Source organism: Microcaecilia unicolor, chromosome 2 (genome assembly GCF_901765095.1).
Source record: "Microcaecilia unicolor chromosome 2, aMicUni1.1, whole genome shotgun sequence".
Taxonomy (NCBI): domain Eukaryota; kingdom Metazoa; phylum Chordata; class Amphibia; order Gymnophiona; family Siphonopidae; genus Microcaecilia; species Microcaecilia unicolor.
The window spans coordinates 179,177,853-179,199,180 of NC_044032.1; the positions used below are offsets into that span (position 1 = coordinate 179,177,853).

At 41.9% G+C, this 21,328-nt stretch overlaps 1 protein-coding gene across 1 annotated transcript in view; it reads left to right on the forward strand.

Annotated features, from left to right (window-relative positions):
• The window catches only part of LOC115463218 (peroxisomal multifunctional enzyme type 2-like), a gene marked incomplete at its 5' end in the record, with an annotated part of 177,107 nt that overhangs the window by 113,881 nt on the left and 41,898 nt on the right, over window positions 1-21,328 (forward strand). Inside the window, 2 exon segments of the mRNA XM_030193530.1 lie at window positions 6,521-6,586; window positions 13,770-13,839. Of these exon segments, the coding sequence (XP_030049390.1) occupies window positions 6,521-6,586; window positions 13,770-13,839 (136 nt within the window).

A 21,328-nucleotide genomic window follows, 5' to 3' on the forward strand; every position in this document is an offset into this window, starting at 1 on the left:
AAGGTAAAAGGAATTGAGTCTGGAGTTGGCAGTGGAGGAGAAGGGTACAGATAAGAGAGATTTACCCAATGAATGCAGTTCCCAGGGAGGAGTGTTGGGAGAGATAAGACTGGAGAAGTACTGAGGAGTTGCAGAGTGAATGCACTTGTAAGTCATTAAGAGGAGTGTGAACTGTATGTGGAAATGGATAGGGAGCCTGTGAAGTACTTAAGTAGAGGACTAATATGAGCATTACGACACTGACGGAATAAGTCATACAGCAGAATTTTGAACAGGTTGAAGGAGAGAGAGTGCCACCCCCTAGCAATGCCTATGGTTCCCAGAATGAGAAGAAATGGAATGTTAATATCATTGCACTTGGATTTTTTGGTGCTCTTTTTTTCACAGAGGGTAAAGTAGGTACAGTTTAACGTGTGTCGTATGGTCTTTTTTTCTCCCTTTTCTCCATTTGGTAACCTATGGAACTTTGTAAGTCTAACTGCTTTGAAAATGAGCCCCAAAATGTACATTATTTGATATCACTGGGAAATGTACACAGTAGTAGTGTGGCATGAAAACAGATAAAACACTGAATTTTTTGTCCAAAAAATCCTAATTAGTTAGCAAATACCCACCATATTTCTAATTTATAAATACTTAAGAATTGATGCCCTTAATATATTTACATTTGGTAGGCTCTCATATCTATTTTCAAGAACCATCGCGCTCATTTCCAAAAGAGAAAAACGCTTAAAAAGTGAGATGTCTGCATTTGGATATTTTTCTCACAAAAACGTTCAAACCAGTATTTTCGAAACCTCTTTTTAGACGTTTCCCCCTGAAGTCCATTAGAAGTCCGTCCAAATCTCGAGGGGGCGTGCAAGGGGCGTGTTCAAGGGGGGCTTGGGCGTTTCTAAGACTTAAGCCATAATGGAACAAAACATAAACATTCAGGATTAAAACTTAGACGTTTTGAGCTAGACCTGTTTTTATATAAAAAAAAATAGCTGCAATGGGAATTGAACCCATTTCCCCAGGATCAAAGTCTGCTGCACTAACCACTAGGCTACTCCTCTACTCCACACAAGAGGTACCCCAAATGACCAGATGACCATTGGAGGCAATTGGGGATCACCTCCCTTTAATCCCCCAGTGGTCACTATCCCCCTCCCACCCTCAAAAAATGTGATTAAAAATGTTACTTGCCAGCCTCAGATGTTATACTCAGGTTCATTAGAACAGCATGCAGGTCCCTGGAGAAGTCTAGTAGTGGTGCAGTGCACTGCAGACAGGTGGACACAGGCTTCTACCTCCCCCTACTTGTTATACTTGTGGAGGAAATTGTGAGCCCTCCAAAACCCACCAGAAACCCAATGTACCCACATATTGGTGCTCCCTTCACCTGTAAAAGCCATGGTAGTGGTGTGCAGTTGGTGGTAGTGGGTTTTGGGGGGGGCTCAGCAGACAAGGTAAAGGAGTAATGGTAAGATGTATACCTGGGAGCATTTTATGAAGTCCACTGCATTGCCCCCGAGGATGCCCTATTGCTTTCCTGGGATGTCACTTTTCCACTATTCTACCTGATGTCATGCTTTCTATTTTATTTTTATAACATCTGAGCCTTGTGTCTATTGGGTATCAGTAGATTTGGGCTTTGAATTCAGATCTATAGATGAAAAGGAGCTCTCATTACATATATCAAACATAGTGATATAGTAAATGATGGGCGTACGGTCCATCCAGTATGCCCAACAAGATAAACTCATTTTAAATGGTGATACTTTATATGTATACCCGAGTTTGATTTGTCCTTGCCTTTCTCAGGGCACAGACCGTAGAAGTCTGCCCAGTACTGTTCTTGTACTAAGTTCTGAAGCTAACATCGAAGCCCCTTAAAATTTACACTCCAGCCAATCCTATCTATTCAGTCACGTTCAGGGCGTAGACCGTAGAAGTCTGCCCAGCTCTCGTTTTGTTTCCCAATTACCGGCGTCGCCACCCAATCTCCGCTAAGATTCCATGGAACCATTTTTACTAAACAGGATTCCTTTGTGTTTATCCCACGCATGTTTGAATTCCATTACCATTTTCATCTCCACCACTTCCCGCGGAAGGGCATTCCACATATCCACCACCCTCTCCGTGAAAAAATACTTCCTGACATTAGTCCTGAGTCTGCTCCCTACTCTGGTATCTAAATACCAGAGTGCCATTTTTCCATATTTCATAGCAAGAGTGTACATTCCCTAATTACCTGTCCCAATGCAACTGAAGCTTTTACCTCCTCAGTGCATGTAAATGGTTTCATCCCTGTGTGGATTATCTGATGCCATGTGAGGCGTTCTTTCCAACCAAAGCTTTTCCCACACTGAGGACATGTAAATGGTTTCACTCCTGTGTGTATTCTCTGGTGCATTGTGAGATTTACCTTCTGACCAAAGCTTTTACCAGACTCTATGCATGCAAATGGTTTCTCTCCCGTGTGGACTTTCTGATGCGCTTTGAGATTTACATTACAACCAAAGCTTTTACCACACTTAGAACATGTGAATGGTTTCACTCTAATGTGGATTTTCTTGCATATTTTGTATGGTTTGCATTTGGATGTTTTTTGTTTGAAAATGGACCAAAAAATAAAACATCGAAATCAAAAAACGTTTTTCCAAACAGCATTTTCAAAAGGATAAGATAGATGTTTTTTCTTTGTAGAAAATGACCTTTCCTTTTCTGATTTTGGACGTTTTATAAAAACAAACGTCCAATTTCAGACTTAGACGTCATATCCAAAAATGCCGCCGTGCATTTGACTTGCCCAAAGTCACAAGGAGCTGCAGTGGGAATCAAACCCATGTTGCCAGCTGCACTAACCATTAAGCCACTCCTCCTCTATTTTGGATGCTTTGCATTTGGATTTTTTTTGTTTGAAAATGGACCAAAAAAACGTCCAAAATACAAAGCGTTCATAGTATTATTGAAAAAAAAAAAAAAAGATAGACGTTTTTCTTTTTCGAAAATGACCTTCTTTCATGTTCTGGATTTGGATGTTTTGTGTAAAACGTCTAAATTCAGACTTAGATGTCATATCAAAAATGCCCCTCCATGTAACTTTGTAAATCTGAGTGCTTTGAAAATATGCCTCTTAGTCACTTTGACTTCATCAGCACAGAAAGGCACAAAAACAGAATGGAGCAGTGATAGAGTCTTGGGGAAGTAGAGTTTTATGGTGCCTAATTTTTTCCATCAGGAGTGTTTTATTGGTGTTTCAGTTGAAATCTAAAATCATATGCTGTAATTGTGCCCCTGATTGCTGAATTCTCTTGACTTGGATGGAAGATTTTGTTGTGCATGTCCTACTTTCTTCCAGTCTTCCGTGAAGAGAACTAGAAATGTCAATACAAGCTTTAATGTGTCTATATAATATAACCAGAGAAATTGGATTTAGAGTGTTTGTCTTAGGGTATCTGTTTTTATTAATAAAATCAGATAGTTGTAAGTAGGTAGTGCTTGGCATGCTTGCCAGAGGCTGGCTCCTGTTAGCTTGCCTTCTACTGCAGTAGCAGCAGGAAAAGATCTAGTATGTTTCCTGATGGTGGGCTGTGGTAATGAATAAGGTATGTTATCAGATTTAAGTTTAGAGGAGGGCAATGGGAGCAGATAGGAGAATACTGAGGCTGAAATTACTGTAAAGAACCATGTAGAGGGTGTGTGATACAATCGTTGCTGAAAAATGGTGCAGCATGTAAGAGAAAGTTTTATTCAGTGGAGAAGCTGTAATTTTGTTTTTATTATTATGATGATTATGCCATTATGACTACAGAATTTCACATATATTGAGAACACCTATAATTTCACAAAATGGCATGCAGGGCCCAGGCTACAGAAGAAGCAGCAGGCCACGGCAGTTATGGTTTCCATCCCATGTGGGCCAAGCAGAAGAGGAGAGTGCCTACTGCTGTTTCCTCCCGCTAAAAGTCCCATCTATACTTCTGGGTTCGCTAGTGGTGTGGCTCTCCTCTGGGCCATCCCTTCCACCTCCAGTCTTGCCCTTGCATGGCATACTGCCATTTCCAAGTTCAGTCTAGAACTGGTAGCATTTAGGAACTCTTTCTCATCCTTCAGCTCCACAAATATCTCATTGGGCTGTGATAATTAGAATAAACAGGATCAGCTGAGCTCAAGATTGATTTCTCCCAGCCTTAAAAAAAATAAAAAAAGAGAGAGGTCATGGCACGGTTTAGTCACATCATTCCCTTTAAGGGGTAGCATGTTCAATATAAGATGCCACTAAATTACAAAAAAAAAAAAATCTCACATCTGTCTCTGTATATGAAAGGTAGAACAGGGGACACTGAGCAGTGTGGCTGGTGGGGAGCCTAGGACATGCTGGCAAAAGTGGAGGCAATATCAGGGGAATCTGTGTTTCATGGCTGGTGGGAAAGACAGGACAAACAAATGGCACAAAGGAAACTGAGCTATGCAGCTAGTAGGAAGTTGAGAGCATGTTAGAGACCTGTGTAGCATAGCTGGCAGGGAGTTCAGACCATGCTAGTGAAGGCAGAGAAGGATCTGTCCCTTGATTGAAGTCTTATGTAGACAAAGGAAGTAAAGGGGAGGAGAGGAGTAGGTAAGTTTTTGAAGAAGGGAGTAGGGTGTAGGGAAAGATGTAGCAAAAGGCATAACCGAGAGAGAGAGAATTGAAGAATATAAGGGGAATGAATGGGCCCCACAAACCCCATCCACTCACCCGTATCCACATCAACTATATACACACCCTATGCACACAGTTTCTTGCAGACGCAGACACCACCCAGCCACATATCACACGCACTTGCTGGTGTACAAAGATACCACTCTCTTATGCTTCTGCAGCTGGTATCACAGTACTAGCAGCTGTCTGGGTGGTGCAGCCTCCCGCCTTCAAGAGTTTAAATTGATTGAACAGAGGCCAGTGACTCTTTCTGCCTTCAAGATTTTAAATGTCATTGGACAGAACTCAACCAATCTGGATTGAGAATCACTACATAAAAACCAGCACACAAGCCTACCACAGAACATCAGTTTGAAGAAAGCCACAATAAGATGGCTGAAACAGTCAAGCAAACTTGGCATCACCTGGACAGTTGCATGAAATGTAGACCCCACTCAATTGCTCCCACCCTCCCATGCATGCCACAAAGACCCCCCCAATGCACACACACATTGTGATTACATACGTTCTAGATTTATAAATATCGAGAGCTGGCAGTCCTTTAAGATCCCTTTTGTGGAAGGAGGACTCAGTAGGGAGTGAGAGTCATGGCGGAGAAGGCTTACTGTCAGTGCATTGAGTTAGTGAGAAAGTTTCCTTTGTGGTAGGGTGAGTAGAAAGGTGTTTGAAGTGATTGAAGGTGGCTACCAGGGAGAAGAGGGTGGTGACTGTATAGAATAGAGACAAACACCAGACAGAGTTTAGAGAAAAGTTTATTCCATGTTTCTCAAAACTAGTTGACTATAAAAGTTTGACTTGCTGCAACATAAAAGTATTCTTTTGTTGCCATGCTAGAGTATGGTGGTACCGTGTTGGAAGTGGAATTCTTATAGTAGTTGGTATGCGCCTGTGTGAGATGAACGCAGAGTAAGAAGCATGAGATGTTTGGCCCTAGCTGTATTCATTCTGAATTGGAATATTATCATTATTACAATCATAATGTGGCGTGCTCTCATAATGTCATATATTCCTAACAGTGTTTTAAATGCTTTTATGTTTACTAAATTGTTCAAAAAGGCACACATTTAAATTTCAGATTTTTGATTTTCTTGGTGCATAATTCCCTGTTACAGGAAATAGTCTTCCTGAGCCCACAGTCAAAGGTTATGCAGGGAGAAGACGGTCAAAGCCAGGTCTTCAAACTCAAGTGTTTGCAATCTACCACTTCACCGCAGTGACATCCTGCATCCTGTTACTTGTCTTGGGCAGAATCCTTGCTTTTCAAGAACTATTACATTTTGTTTTATAGATGACTAATAGCTGAAATACAGATAATATTCCCTTATAATTTTATAAAAAGCATAATCTGATTCTCCCAGTGAAGTTAAATTCCTGGCCACTTGCCCAGCAGGGTTTTTTTTTGTTGTTGTTTGAGGGCTGGCTTATAACCTCAGTCATAGTTGTCTGAGATGCTTAACCAAAATGCTTTGTTCCTTTTTAGGTACCTATTAAATTTTTTGGCTTTTGCCTTCTTTAACTTTCCAGAGCATTAAACTTTCATAATGCACTGAAGATGCAATCTGATCTTGGATTATGATACAAGATAATAGCATTGCTTCTTAGATTGGAGGGAGAAGATTTCAAAATGGCCTGTGACTGCAAAGTACATTCATTGTGCTTGGATCAATAATCTCTTATGGCTTATTTCCAGTTTGCATTTTTGTCAGATGAATATTCAAGGCATGTATTCTACCCTACTAGATGTTTCTGTTCAGTGAACTGCTTGTGTGTTGTAAACTGTGTGCAATCAACAGTTTTATTTGTTTTGCTAATGGGCATATGTCTTTTTTTCAGCTACCAGTCAATCCACCTAATAGACCCCCAGATGCTGTAGTCAGCGATGTTACCTCTGTTGATCAGGTAAGATTTTCTGGTTTTTTTTTAACTTCTAATGATCACAAACTGTTAGAGATCAAATAGATATATTCAGATATTCTTTTCCTTTACTTTTTGTTGATAAGCAGAATGAATCAGCAACACGGGCGGATCACAACTCTTTTTTTTTTTTTTTTTAAATCACTCGCTGCTGGAAAGATTTTCTTTTTCCTTTCCTTTCTCTTCATGTGTTTAATTTAGAGTTCCTCTGGACTTGCCCCCTTAAATAAAAAAAGGTTCCTAGTACAGTTGAGTTTGACCATTCAAGCTGCTTGCTTGTTATACATGGGAGCTTCAAGGACTGTTCTAGTTAGTGGGAAACGTCTATCATAGATACGCATTAGAAGTGCTTTCCCCAGGACTGCACCATGATGTCTTCAGTTGCCTTTATTGCACTAGAACGCCACTGGGAGTAAGACGCTTCAAGGGTTACAAGATGAGGAGCCTTTAGTCTTCATCAGACTCTCATATACCCATGAAGAAACTCAGAAAGGGGAAGAAAGGTGAGAGAAGTGCCCTGCAAGCCTTACAAATTTAAACCACTTTTATAGGAAGAGAAAGGAGACGCTAATCTACCCCAGGAAGTGGGTTTCCCTCACGGGATGGGACACTGAAAAGGGTATAAATATATATCCTTCAACATATAAAATCTTCTCTTAAAAAGAAAATGCTAGATAATTGAAATGCCTTAAGTCACTGTGTTAACGATCCTTGGCACAAAGAGAGCTGCCATACAGTTGAAGCTGTTGGCGCAGAAGTCTCGGCAGTCTTCTACATAGAAGGGGGTGTTGCTTAAGGATCCTGCAGAGAAATCACATTCTGCCCAGAAAAGAGTTCTGTGCAGAGCTGAGTGCATTAAAGAATGTTCTCTGAGCTGAAAGAAATGTACTCTGCAGGAGAAAATGTGCTCGAAGCAGAAGTATTCGGTGTAGTCTGGGAAGAAGGAGTAATACCTGAGAAGTTTCACTCTATACGAAAGTTATTATCAGTATCTTCTCAAGTACTCCATCCAGAGGCAGATGACTGCTCACCCATGCCCTCTTCAGGTGTATTAGGATTGCTGTCTGTTCTCTGCAGTGCTGATGTTCTGCCAGGTTACCAATCCGGAACCTTTTAGAACTTGCATCTTTTCCCCCATTGTGGCTGGAGTGGATGGGTGAACCACCTGATGGCCTCAACCTCAAACCTGTGGTGATATGTTTATTTTATAACTAATCAAACATATAAATGGCGAGTGACCGTACTCACTCGCAAATGCGCAGTAGAGACTTCCCTCTCTGCCCCGCGTCAATACGTGATGACGGGGGCGGGACAGAGAGGGAAGTCTCTACTGGCATGCTGCAGATGTCGCCGCCGCCCCTCCATCTGGCCCGAGCACTGTGAACTTTACATCAAGACGCAGCAGCAGGCACATCAGCAAAGCTGCTGTCGGGCTTCCTTCTCTGCCTTTGTCCCGCCCTCGCCGATGTTACGTCACACGAGGGCGGGACACAGGCATAGAAGGAAGCCCGCCCTGACGGCAGCTTTGCTGATGTGCCTGTTGCTGTGTGCTGATGTAAGTTTACAGTGCTGCTCGGGCCAGGTGGAGGGGCGGCGACTCCGGGGGAGGCGGGGCGGCGCTGACCTCGGGGCGGGGGGCCTCGGACCCCCCCCCATTCCAAAAGTAGCCCGTTTTCACGGGCTCAACGGCTAGTAATGAATAAAATATACATAAAATACAATAAATAGCCTATAAAAAATAAAAATGTTCTAAAGTTTGTACCCAGCTTGTCTCCCAGATTTTGTATTCTACACCCTTTAGCATCTTGAGCTTTTCAGTAATTGAAAGTAATTTATTTTCCTCTCTTAATGAGATCAGAAGTTGATTACTTAAATATGTTCTAGCATAGCTGAAAATAGTCACCCTCTTAGAAGTCAAATGAAACTTGACCAGTGAGTAGATTGAAATGATCTAGTAGTACTTAATTAAGTGGGCAGTCAGTTTGATGCTCCCTTGTGCACACGCTCATAGATCACATATACAACTTTAAAATTTTAAATCTTGTTTCTGAAGGAAGCCAATAGAGGTTGCCTAAAAGAGGTGCTGTCTTCATACTTAATATGTATTAGTATTTATGCTGCAGTTGTCCCAAATATGGGGCTTCTTTTACAAAGCCATGCTAGCGATTCCCCTACAGCAAATGAGAGGAAGCCCATAGGAATTGAGTGGGCTTCCTCTTATTTGCCGCAATGAGAATCGATAGCGCGGCTTTTTAAAAGAGGCCCATAGAGAATTTCTGTAATTTCCAGAGAAATAACACCCCCCCCCCCCAAAAAAAAAAAAATGGCTGAAAGCATTTTTATGTGAGAAACCGGTCCAGCTTTTACAGCACAGAAACTTACCTCCCACCCAAACTACCGCCAACCCACAAATATTTTTTTAAATAGTACTACAACATGATATCTATTTTGAGAGTCCCGGCTTAGAGACGACGTCCTGTTTATACAAAGCTTATGTTATTGGGGTAGCACATGGTTCAGAAATTGTATCATGTTGCACAATTTTTGATTTTACCTCTGCTGCATATATTTTTTTGTCTGTAAGCTTTGGTTTTGACTTTGCTGTGGGTTAACATTTATTCTGCACTATTATTCATGATGGACTGACCGAATGAGACACTGCTTCCTTTCAGTATATTGTCAAATTTTGCTAAAGTAATGATGACGGATAAAACAAGTTCTTATTTCTTGCCTAAATGTTGAATCTCTAAGTGTAATTTTTGTCACAGGAGTGCTTTTCCATTGATTGTGGCTTCAACCTCCAGATATGGGTTGTTTTTTTTTTTGACCAAACACAAATGCAGTGCATTTACCGTATTTTTCGGACTATAAGACGCACCGGACCATAAGACGCACCTAGGTTTTCGAGGAGGGAAATAGGAAATTTTTTTTTTTTCCTTTTTCCCAACTCTAAAACCTAGGTGCTCCGGTGCGTCTTGTCCGAATCCCGCCCTCCCCCTGGCCCTGTCACCACTTCCTACTCATGCGATCTTCCCTGGTGGTCTAGTGACGTCGGGGCAGGAAAGAGCCCCCTCTTTCCTGCCCAGCGCGCTGCTCTCCATCCTCCTTTATGCATTGCTGCCTGACGGTCTCGGCGAGATTCAAAATGGCCGCCGAGAATTGACGTCTTGGTGGCCATTTTGAATCTTGCCGAGACCGTCAGGCTGCATACAGGAGGATGGAGAGCAGCGCGCTGGGCAGGAAAGAGGAGGGTCTTTCCTGCCCCGACGTCACTAGACCACCAGGGAAGATCACGTGAGTAAGAAGAAGTCTACAATCGGACTATAAGACACACACCCCATTTTCCTCCCAAATTTTGGGGGAAAAAAGTGCGTCTTATAGTCCGAAAAATACGGTATATCTTTTATTTGTACATCCATGTTTGAACTGAATTGAAAAACTCTTTAAAAGACTTCTTAAAGAGGATAGAGCAGGTGACCGTTTATGAAATTTTTAAGTTTTTTTCTTGATAAATGATGAGCGAAATTAATCTTTTGTGGCTCAAAGCATACTTAAAAAAAATAATAATGCTACAACCTTGGTATGATTTTCCTCTAAACACCCAGACTCCTTATACAAATTCAGCAAATAAGGAAGGTATCTTTATGAACTTAAGTTAAAAACATCTTTCTGACATAAGGGCTCTTTAAGGTGCGGAAAACATTTGCAGCTACCGCTGCTTAATGCAGAACTTTTAAATGTGCAGTAGCTGCAAATTTAACACTGCAGCAACTGGGGGGTGTTCCCTGCATTTGCCACTGTAGATGCTGCATTAAATTACTGTACTTGGCGTTAGTACAGAAGTACTCAGCGCATCTTGGACCTAAGCTAACTGCAAAAGTGGTGATTTGTGCACGTTCAGCATGCTAATTGCCTTCCATGCTCATTCTTTGCCTATAACATGTTCTTAACACAAAAAGCAGTTAGGGCTTTTTTATCAAGCCATGCTAGCGGCTCCCCGGCAGTAATGCCGACAAAGCCCGTTCACTTTGAATGGGCTTTGTCGGCATTGCCACACGGGAACCACTAGCGTGGCTTGATAAGAGGCCCTAAATGCGTGGTTCACCTTGCATTAACTGCAAAATGCTGCAAAGCTCCTTTACATTTATTTATTAAAGCATTTTTATTCCGCACTATCGCCAGTGTACTATGCAGATTCCACCATCTTACATACATAATAAAAGTTTTTTACGCTACAATACAAAACTCATTCTAACACAAGTCATTTAGAACACCCTTCTGATTGCGCACTAGCAGTTACCGTGTGGTAAACTGCATGTTAAGTGCTTAATGTGGTTTAGTAAAAGGGCCTCTTAGGTTGGAACTGTTTATCACTTGTGAGAACCAGAAGTAATGGGCCAACTTCTGGTAGTTTTACTAAAGACTTTCATTTATGTCTGTGGACAAAACTGTAAAATTGGCTCAGTCGAGAATATTGTCTTTTCCTGCCAGCTGGCTGTACTTCAAAATTGTTAGGAAACAGGACTTGACAGTTTGCTTTATTAATTGGAGAACAATCTAACCACATTATTGCTAACTTCAGCCTGATGTCTATAATCAATCGACTCTTGTCAGACTGTATAGGTAGACCATATTTTTCTTCCGTTACAGCTGCTTCTCGAGGCACAAATGCCATTTCAAAAAAGAGGACATGTAAATGAAACTAACAAGACTTAGGACTGAAAAGCAGGCTGAGAGTTCATACATTAAAAGAAAATTGATTGCACTTGGTGGAAAAAATTGCAGATGGATTTTACATAGATCATTCGAGACTACAACAATTTTGCTTTTGTAGTTATGAGCATGGTCATCTGATAAATATTCAATAATTATAGTACAATTTTTATACTCTTGCCAGCTTTTTTGTAAGAGGAGCACAATTCCAAGCTGCACAAATGAATGACTTGAAATATAGTTGGCATTTTTGAGAGATGAAATCTATCACTAAGATTGTATACTAACCTGTTAGTACCAGTTTTGATCCTTTAGTTTAATTTAATTTATTTGCACTTGGTATAACCACCTTTCATTTCTGGATAAAATTGGAGCGTGAGAAGGAGGAAGAGGGTAGTAGAGAGGTCTATATATTAGGAGAGTGCTTGCAACGCTCCAGGCAGGAAAATATTTTTTTATTTTCTTTTTCCGTTTTAAATGGAGGAGCATGACAATGTCCATGTTAATAGTGGGATTTACACTTGTTTCAAAGTGACATATTTTGTGGAATTCCAAGAGCTCTGGAACCCTCCCCCCCCCCCCCCCCCAAACACACACTCACAAACCTGATGTGCTGAGTGCCCTCTTGTTCCTTATTAGGATGTCTAGTTTCCTTTTTAGGTATAGAAATTTGCATATGGTTATGACAGTTAACCAGTAGCTATATTATGTTCTGACAACTAATAGCAAGGTGGCTGCAAAAATGCTCAGTGAAATCACAGTTTACTTCGACTGTGTCCCTATATGGAACTAAAGTAAAAAAAAAAAAAAAAAAAAAAAGCAGCAATGCTAAGTATAAGGGATGGGAGCACATATAAAGTGAGAGCCAAGGGGTACAGGGTGCTCTGCTGAAAGGCAGAAACTTGATTGAAATTGGATACAAGGTTCAAATATTATTGGGGAGTCAGAGACAAACACAGACACACATTCAAGTTGATTTTTATAAGAGCAGTAAAAAGCTAAGCCAAAACAAATCCAATCTATTCAGTACCTTTCTCTTGGATTCATTTGTTCTTGCTGCCCCTGTGCTATTGCTATTCAAATATATGGAAATAAGGCATTCTGATCACTTGCATTAGTTTGGGATTACAGGTTCAGTACTACAATAGTTTACTTTCTTGTCTGGAAGATCACAAGAATTTAGATTGAAGGGTCATTTTTCTAGTTCTAAACCCTTGACGGCTGGTATTCCCCAGGGGTCCACATTATTGCCAGTCCTCTTTAATATTTACCTAATTCCCATATGTTAGAAACAGTCTAATATATTGCATTCGGTCATATTTCAGGGTATTTGATTATATGGTTCAGTAGAAGACTTTCATTTACAGTCTTCTGGACATTTGTTTTTTAATTTGTTCCCTTATGGCTCAGCGGCTGTGGATCTGCACCTTTTGTTGATGTACAGACACAACAAGCTTAGCTATGAAGTTGTCTTTTAGGTGCAGGATGATGGTGGTGGCAAAAATCTGGGATATAAACTTTCTACTGTGGGTTGCCGAGTGGTGGTGATGGTGGAATGCTCGTAATAGAGATGTCTGTTAGAGCTATGGTATCTGCTGGTGGAGGTCCAGATGAAAAGGATTCTGGGAACTATCTGGAGATAGCCGATGGAAAGAGCTACAGTTTATGGATAGATTGGGTTTGGATTAATAACCCAACCTACCCATCAGTAACGCAAAGAAATTCAGCTGTTAACCTTTTGCAGCAGGGTCAGTGACATGCTTTTACATTGAGTACATAATGATTTTGCATACTCTTCTGCTCCTTTTATCAAATGAAATAATGTTAAAGTAGGATTAACATGTTGGGTTCAATAATCTATAGATGTGACTCTAAATAAGTGAATGATATTTCTTCTGTTTCTGATTTCTGTGAATGCTTTCTTTTGCTCTTTCTCAATGGCTTCCAGATCTATTTGGGTCTAGGTAGTAAACCTGTGTTCTGTTAACTGGGGTTAGAGAGCACTAAAAGCAGACAAAATCAGACACACAAGGCTTGTGCTGCAGTTCAGTAATGTTTATACCCTTGCCAGAAAGGTTAATGTAATTGAACTTTGTCAGGCATTTAGAAAGAACTGCTTGTAAGCAAGTTTTGCACTATCTTTGACTCCAAATATTGAAGGACCTGGATAACTGCCCTACTAAGCCACCTAAATCCGGTGTCTGTCCTGTGGAGGGGAGCTACATTCACTGGTCTGGATGCTGTTTCTGACAGCCTGTGCTCAGTTTTATGACAGCTCTTTTGTAGTTGTGAAGACGTATTAAAGTCCTGAAAATAGCACTGAATTTTTGGTTACTGTGTGTAGCTTGATAGAAACTTTAGAAATATAGCTCATCATATATTGCCCTTGCACAGGTGCATTAGGTTTAGACATGTTCATTATGTAAAAAGTGATGATCATTTTCTATATCCCCAGGCTGCATTGTACCGGCTCAGCGGTGACTGGAATCCTTTGCACATCGACCCTGGTTTTTCTGCTCTTGGAGGTCAGTTGCTAGTGAAGAATTCTTGTTTGAAATGGTTGGCTCTCTTTTTTTTTTTTTTTTTTTTTTTTTTTTAATTCAAAGTTGGATCATACTTTTATGCCACCCCTTAGTGTTGAATTTTTGAGTAGTGCTTTACCGGAGGTTTGTCTCCAAAAGCAGGAGATACCCAATGTGTGAACAAAAACACGGTATAGTAATATTTTAACATGATTTTTTAAAAACCTTACTTTTACTGCATGAAAATATGACACTTTTATCTTACATTTGAGCTAGTTTTCCATTTTAATACAATCATTGAAAGATGGCGTGTGGGCTGCAGTCTACAGATGTGCCCTGTGATTGCTTTCTGGAATGAGAATAATGTCACAAAAAATGCTGAAGAGGTTTTTGCTTGCTAGCTATTTTAGATCTAAAGCCCCACTTTGCATCAGGGCTCCACATGGCAGTTGGGATGTCCAGGTCGGCACATTCACATTTTCTGAGTATTTTACAAAGGCTCTCCCAAATATGGAGGCTTTTGTAAAATATATTTCCATAGCATCCTATCAGATCAGTCCAGACCAATGGGTTGTGTCCGTCTACTAGTTGATGGAGACAGAGAATGAAAATAGTTCTCAAGTGAGTCGCCCTTAAGGGTATTGTGCTGCATAGAATGTTCAGTATTTCTCTGTCTCCCAAGCGGATGGATGATGGGCTAACCAGCTAAGTGCTGCTGAATAGTGTGGTTAGTGCCGAATACAAAGCCGGCTATGTTAGGGGCATTCTGGGGTGAAGTCAGCACTTGGCCACTTAAAGTTGACATTCAGTCCTTAAGCAGCCAGGTTTACCACCTAAATGGGACTGCATAAAAGTCTTTCCTGTTTTTATGCGGTAACCCATGGCCATTCAAGTGATGAATATCGACTTAAATGGCTATATGTTGGCCAGCTGAAAAATAACCAGATGTGAATAGTGCCATGGCAGTGAGCAGAACTCTGACCATCGACGACTGAATATTGACCCCTAAATGTACATTAGCTGGCAGGGATCCACAGGATGCTCAGCTGAAGATATATGGTGCCTATACCTGCCCCCCCCCCCCCTTCCCGCACCACTGCTGTCTGAAAAGCTCAGCAGTCAGGGGCAGCACTTTGAGCTCTTGATGCTGGTTTCATATGCTCAATTCACACCATTAGCTTTCCATAATTAGTGCTGTACCAGACCAGTCCAGACTAATGGGGTTGTGTCTGTCCCTCAACCCTCAGATGGAAACAGAGAAAAGTAGTTAGAAGTAATTCACCCATTAAGGGTAATTTGCAGCCTGGAATGTTCAGTATTTTCTTTGATTCCAAGCGGATAGTAGTTGGATCGTGCAGCTCCTTCTTGGTGTTGGTCTGGCGGCTCCTAAACCAGTTTCTTTACTGTGTCAGTTTAGCAGGGGGTTACTGCTGGGTGGATTTGCTCTTTTTCTCTGGGATTCTTGCTTGAGCTAGATGACAGTTGTTCCTGGTCCCTCATCTTTCCAGCTGGCGTGACACACTGTGGTGCTGGGGCCCTCCCCACCCTCCCTCCAGCTAGCTTCCTGGTTTGTTCCTATAAGGAGTGAAATGTGATAGACGAACAGGGTAAGACAGACACTGCTCTGTGTGTGGAGAAAAAAAAAAGACTGTGCACTCTCAACCGTGAAGTATTCTCTTTCTGTTTAATGCCTTTCCATCTCCAGGTTTTTCTAGGCGTCGAGGTAAGTGTTTTCTGCAATTGCAGGGAGCTGTGGGCAGTAGCTATTGTTTCCCTGTGCGTGGTACATTTCGTTTTGCAGTCCGTTGCCCTCTGTCCTGGCTGTAGCACAGTGTCACATTTCCCATGTCTCTCATTTCTGTGAGATGGCAATCTGTTTCTCTAGGGCATGGATACAGACACAGATCTTGTCTCCTGCTCTAACCAGGGCTGCAAAAGGTCATTGCTCAGAGTTTGTAAGCTTCTATGGTTTCGGGGATCAACTTAGCCCCATTCCCTTGTCTCAGGGGTGACTCGCATCAATTTTCCTCATCACAGACGTTCCTTCAGGGCGCTTTCCCTTATTTCCCTTGCTACACCGACTGGCTAGTCTGTCGTCTGGGTTGCACAAGTCGGTAATCGCGTGCCTCCAGTGAGGCACATAGCACCTTTTCTTGTCCCAGGGACTACTCCGACGGTATTCCCATGTCTCGGATGCTGTTATAGCAGCATTACTCTGTCTTATATGCTACCTACCGATGCCGCTCCGGCAGCGCTGTCACGTCTCGATGCCGCTCCAGCAGCTCTGTCACGTCTCCAATGTGGCACTATTCCAACATGTTCATGGGTAGCATTTTTCAGTCGTATGTTCAGTGCTGTGACTGTGTATTATGGCCATTGTTTTTTTGTGCTGCACAGTGGAGTTTTCTGAGGTCTTCATCCCTGAACTATGACTTCCTCTGGCTGTAGAACAAAATTAGTGTTCTTTGTTTCTGAGCTTACTCATTCTTACACAGCTATAGCACGGAGATGTAGGGATTCCTGAGTCCTATGCTGCTCTTAGTAGGCCTCTAGGCTGCCCAATTCCTGCTCCCTTGTCCAGGGGCTACCAGAAGCAATTGTCTTTAGTGATAGCGCCATGTTTGGCACATTACCAGTGAGCTTGGTCTTCCTTGGCCAGATATTCTGTCCGTGCCCGGGTGATCTAGAGGCATCACTGTCTGAGATGTGGTGGTTCAATGCCCTGCGGGTTCTTGGATTCAGTATGAACCAAGATTCCTAGCTTCTGTGGTGCTAGAGCCTTATTTCGGTCTGCTCTGATCTTTTCAGCAGTTTTTGGTCTCCAGGGCACTTCTGTCCTTTCCGCTTTCTTGTGCAGCTCCTGAGCAACAATGGATGGGTTATACTGTACTGATGGGCCTTGATTGTCAGAGCTTATCCAGCCTCTTTGATGCCCTAGAGAAATTTATTTCCTGGATAATTTACTTACAGCCTATTTCCATCAGTTGGGCTCTCATGCTCCTACCCATACGAACGCCAGTGTCTGGAGGTCTGAACTTGAGCCTTTTCTGGTTCCACCTGCATTCATCTCAGCACTGGGCTTTCTGCCCTGTCAGTATTCCGAACCAAGGGCTGCATATTGTTCCTCTGTGGCATCCTCGTTGACTCCGTCTTTGAATGTGGAGCACTGCTCCATCTTTGGCTGAAGAGTACGGACCGATGGAGCTTCTCTCCATCTCAGAGGGGTTTGAGATCGCTCACCATATCCGTTGGATCATCACAGGTCCATTCCTGAAGGCGGGGCACAATTACCTCGCTAACTGTAGGGCACAGTTCCATAGTCGGATGATGAGCGCTATAGCATCCCTTGACATAAAGCACAGCTCTACTTCTGCAAGTAGAGTGCTGCTTTATTTCTTGAGGTTGATTTCGTTCCATCTCAGAATGTAAGGCACAGCTCCAAATTTTGCACTTAGGACTCATTAAAGTGACATTAAAAGTGTTAACAACAAAACCACTATTATAAAATACAATATATTGTAATATAAACATATCTAAATAGTATTCAAGTCCATAAAATCATGAATCTAAAAGCAGTAACATTTGGGGAATGGACTGGGGTTATCTGACGTGCGCTTTCCAAAAGTGTGCCTGGAGTTAACCATTTATAAAGAGCGTACAGCAGTCATCGGTAAGAGCCAGGATTTTTCTCTGTAATGGATCCAGTGAGGTAGAACAGCCTTCCAAATAACATTGTATCAGAAAGTAACTCTCTGGCTTTCAGGAAGATCTACTGTCCTTTCTATAGCGCTACTAGATTTATACAGCTCTATACACAGATATGAAAAGGTGACTTGTTTTCATTGGTTTCATCTGTATGTGAAGGGCTGGAGTCTTAAGGAAAGTAAAAGATCCTCACTGATGGAGCTAGGTGGGGATGTGAAAGTTCAGAGAGGAGGAGGATAGAATATTTTGGGGCTATGTAAAGTAGGAGGGAAGGACCTTTTTAGGAAAGCATTATTTTATGGTTTATGATGTACTGCAGTTCCTCAAATTATTTTTTAAATGTGTTGGCAGGAGGTATAATTTGAATGAGGGTTTTGGCTCAGAGCTCTCAACATGCTGCCTTTGTGGTATCAGGAAGGATCTTCTGTCTTACCTCTGTCCCCTTCTCCCCCCCCCCTCCCCCCCCCCTCCCCCCCCAAAAAAAATCATTTGCCTTCATGTCAGGCCCTGCAAGAGGGCAGCCAGTGAGTAATTGACTTTTGCTAATGTTGTTTACTTTGATTAACTTTGGGGGAGGGGAGGTCATTTGTGCTGCATTTCCTTCATTACTGATGGGCCAATGCTCAGAATCTAACACTGTTGCTAGAGCCGATTAGTCCTGATTAACGCTGGCGTTAATCTGCACAGAATGTTCAGAGGACTCTTGTATGGGAAACATGCGTGTCAAAGATTAGCACAAATATTATTTCAGTGTAGTCAAAACAGATGTTAATGAGGTAATTTCCTATTCTCCACCAATGCTCAGAGAACAGCGCACAAAACAAAGCCACTCTTACTGCTGGAAACCTAACTCCGTATCGGTTTGATTGAATTTTGAAGCAGAAGGAAGCCCCTGGAAGTATCTAAGTGCTGGAAGTGAGAAACACACATGTGCGAGTGTGAGCAAAGCAGAAAATGAAAGCACACGGGGCCTGTTTTCTGTGCTTAAGGTTAAGCCTTCCAAGGAAAAGAAAAATTTGAAAGACTTATATTTAAAGGCACAGAGGAACGGTGCCATAGATGTTCACTTCCAGATTTGCCTGCTGCATGCACACAAGAGCTGCGCTTACTGTGAAACTCTTGAATGCAAGTACCAGGCATGTTCCTCCCCCTTACTTTTGGTCTCTGTGTTCATATTTGCATGTAGTTATTGTTGACTAACATGGAGCTATTTTTCGGCGCTGTTTCTACACTATTCCCAGACACTGTTCGTTATAGCACTGGAGTTCTGAACATCAGCCCATGAGTTCTCTGTGACTCTTAATTCTCATTCTCATTGGGTCTGTTTTCAAAGTTTGTGTACCAAGTGCCTTGAGGGGGATGGGTTTGAGTTTATTTGGCAATTTAAGTGCTGTTTTGTGCTGTGCTAACAGGCAGTCTAGGGCTGCATTCTAACCTGAAGGTCACAGGTTCAAGGCTTGCTTGTCATGATAGCAATTAACACTGAAAAAACACACTGAAATTTAAGGACACTGGAAAGGTCACTAAAGCAACCATATCCATCAGCATTAATGGAGGCTTTCTCAGAGTTAGTTGAAAGATGTCTTTACTGGGATAGTCGCCACAGCCGTTCATCTAGGCATTGCAGTGATTGCAGCAGGGAAATTCCTAGGCTCTCTTCAGTTTCCTCTGCTGAAAAAAGCCTCCAAGTCAGATTTTTCTGTTAAGAGCTCTGGTGCTTCTCAAAAATGACAAAAGAAACAGCCAATTTACCTTAGGATTTTGAAAAGATGTTACTGGCTTTTGCTACTGCTGCTCAGATTTCTCAGGCATCGTCATCTTCAAGCTCTGCCTTTACAGGATGAAAAACAGGAATCTGGGGCTCTAGACTCGGGATTCTTTTGCAGGCCCTGAGCTCAGGGATCCTCTTAAAGTAGAGGATCCCCTTCTAGCAAAGAGACCACAGTAATCAAATTTAGAGAAATTAGAGGTTCACTCTGGTATCAGTGGACAGGAGTTCAAATCATTAGTGTGCAGCTCCTGCCTTAGGTAGAACTTGTATAGCTGATTCCTTAGTCGAGGGTGAGATTCCAGTGGTTAAAGAGATGACCCTACTGTGGTTTGCCTCTTTAGAAGAGAAAAACTTACATGTATGATTACTGAAGCTTTGGAAGATTTGAGTATTGCTGAGCCCACAGCTCTTCAGTCAGGTTCTTCCAGGGATCCTGTTCATGAAGATATACAAAAACCTTCTAAAGCCTTCCTACTTCATCAGGCTATCCAAGTGCTCATTTTTGTGGTGTGGGATACTTCAGAGTGGGAAGAGTTATGGATAAGTTCTATCCTTTGTTTCCAGAAGATGCTGTTTGTTGCCTAAGCGGATGCCTTAGTTAACGCTGTGATGTCAGAGATAATCATTCCTATAGAGGGTGGCATGGCTTTAAAGGATTTGCAAGATTGCAAGTTAGAATGTTTGGGTCTCCATATGGAACTTTGTGGTTCTTATATAGTTAGAGTGTTCTTATGCTTGCTTCAGCGATCAGTAGAATCTACAGAACAAAACGACCATATGGAATCATCCCATCTAGAATCTGGAATGGCTTATGTAGCTGATGCCTTGTATGACTTAATTAGGACATCAGCCAGATTTATTTATTTATTTTGATACATTTGTATCCCACATTTTCCCACCTTTTTGCAGGCTCAGTGTGGCTTACATTGTACCATAGAGGCGTTCGCCATCTCCGGCATAGAAACAGATACAAGGAGTTAATGTGGTCGGATAAGGTTCATGTGTTATAGACACATTGGGGAATTACAAGAGGAAGAGTTATATAGAGTCTGTTACAAGCTTTGGTTTTGTTGAATTGTGGCGTATAGGCACTTAAGTTGGATCGGTGGGGTATGCCTTTTTGAACAGATAGGTTTTTAGTGATTTCTGGAAGTTTAGGTGGTTGTACGTTGTTTTCACGGCTTTTGGTCGTGCATTCCACAGTTGTGCTTATGTAGGAGAAATTGGATCCATAAGTGGATTTGTATTTGAGACCTTTGCAGATTGGGTAGTGGAGATTTCGGTAAGTCCGTGTTGATCTGGTTGCGTTTCTTGTTGGTAGGTCTATGAGGTCTGTCATATATCTCGGGGCTTCACCGTGGATAATTTTATGGACCAGGGTGCAGATTTTGAAAGCAATACATTCTTTGATTGGTAGCCAATGTAGTTTTTCTCGGAGGGGTTTGGCGCTTTCGAATCGCGTTTTACCAAATATAAGCCTGGCTGCTGTGTTTTGGGCGGTTTGTAGTTTCTTAATGAGTTGTTCTTTGCATCCCGCATAGAGTCCATTGCAGTAGTCTGCATGGCTTAGTACCATTGATCGTATCAAGCTGCAAAATATTTCCCTCAGAAGGTATGGTTTCACGCGTTTGAGTTTCCACATTGAGTGGAGCATTTTCTTAGTTGTAGAGTTAACTTGGCTCTCAGGTGTGAGGTTACGGTCGATAGTAACGCCAAGGATTTTCAGGCTGTCTGAGATAGGGAGGGTGCAGTTTGGTATGCTTATATTTGTGGGTTTGTATGTGTTGTATTGGGATGAGAGGATGAGACGGTGTGTTTTGTCGGTATTGAGTTTTAGCTGGAATGCCTTTCCCATGAGTTCATGATGTTTAGGCTGAGCTTGATTTCATTTGTGATTTCTGTCAGGTGTTTATAAGGTATGTTTATTGTGACGTTGTCTGCGTAGATGAATGGGTTGAGGCCTTGATTGGATAAGGACTTGGCTAGTGGTGTCAACATTAGGTTGAAGAGGGTCAG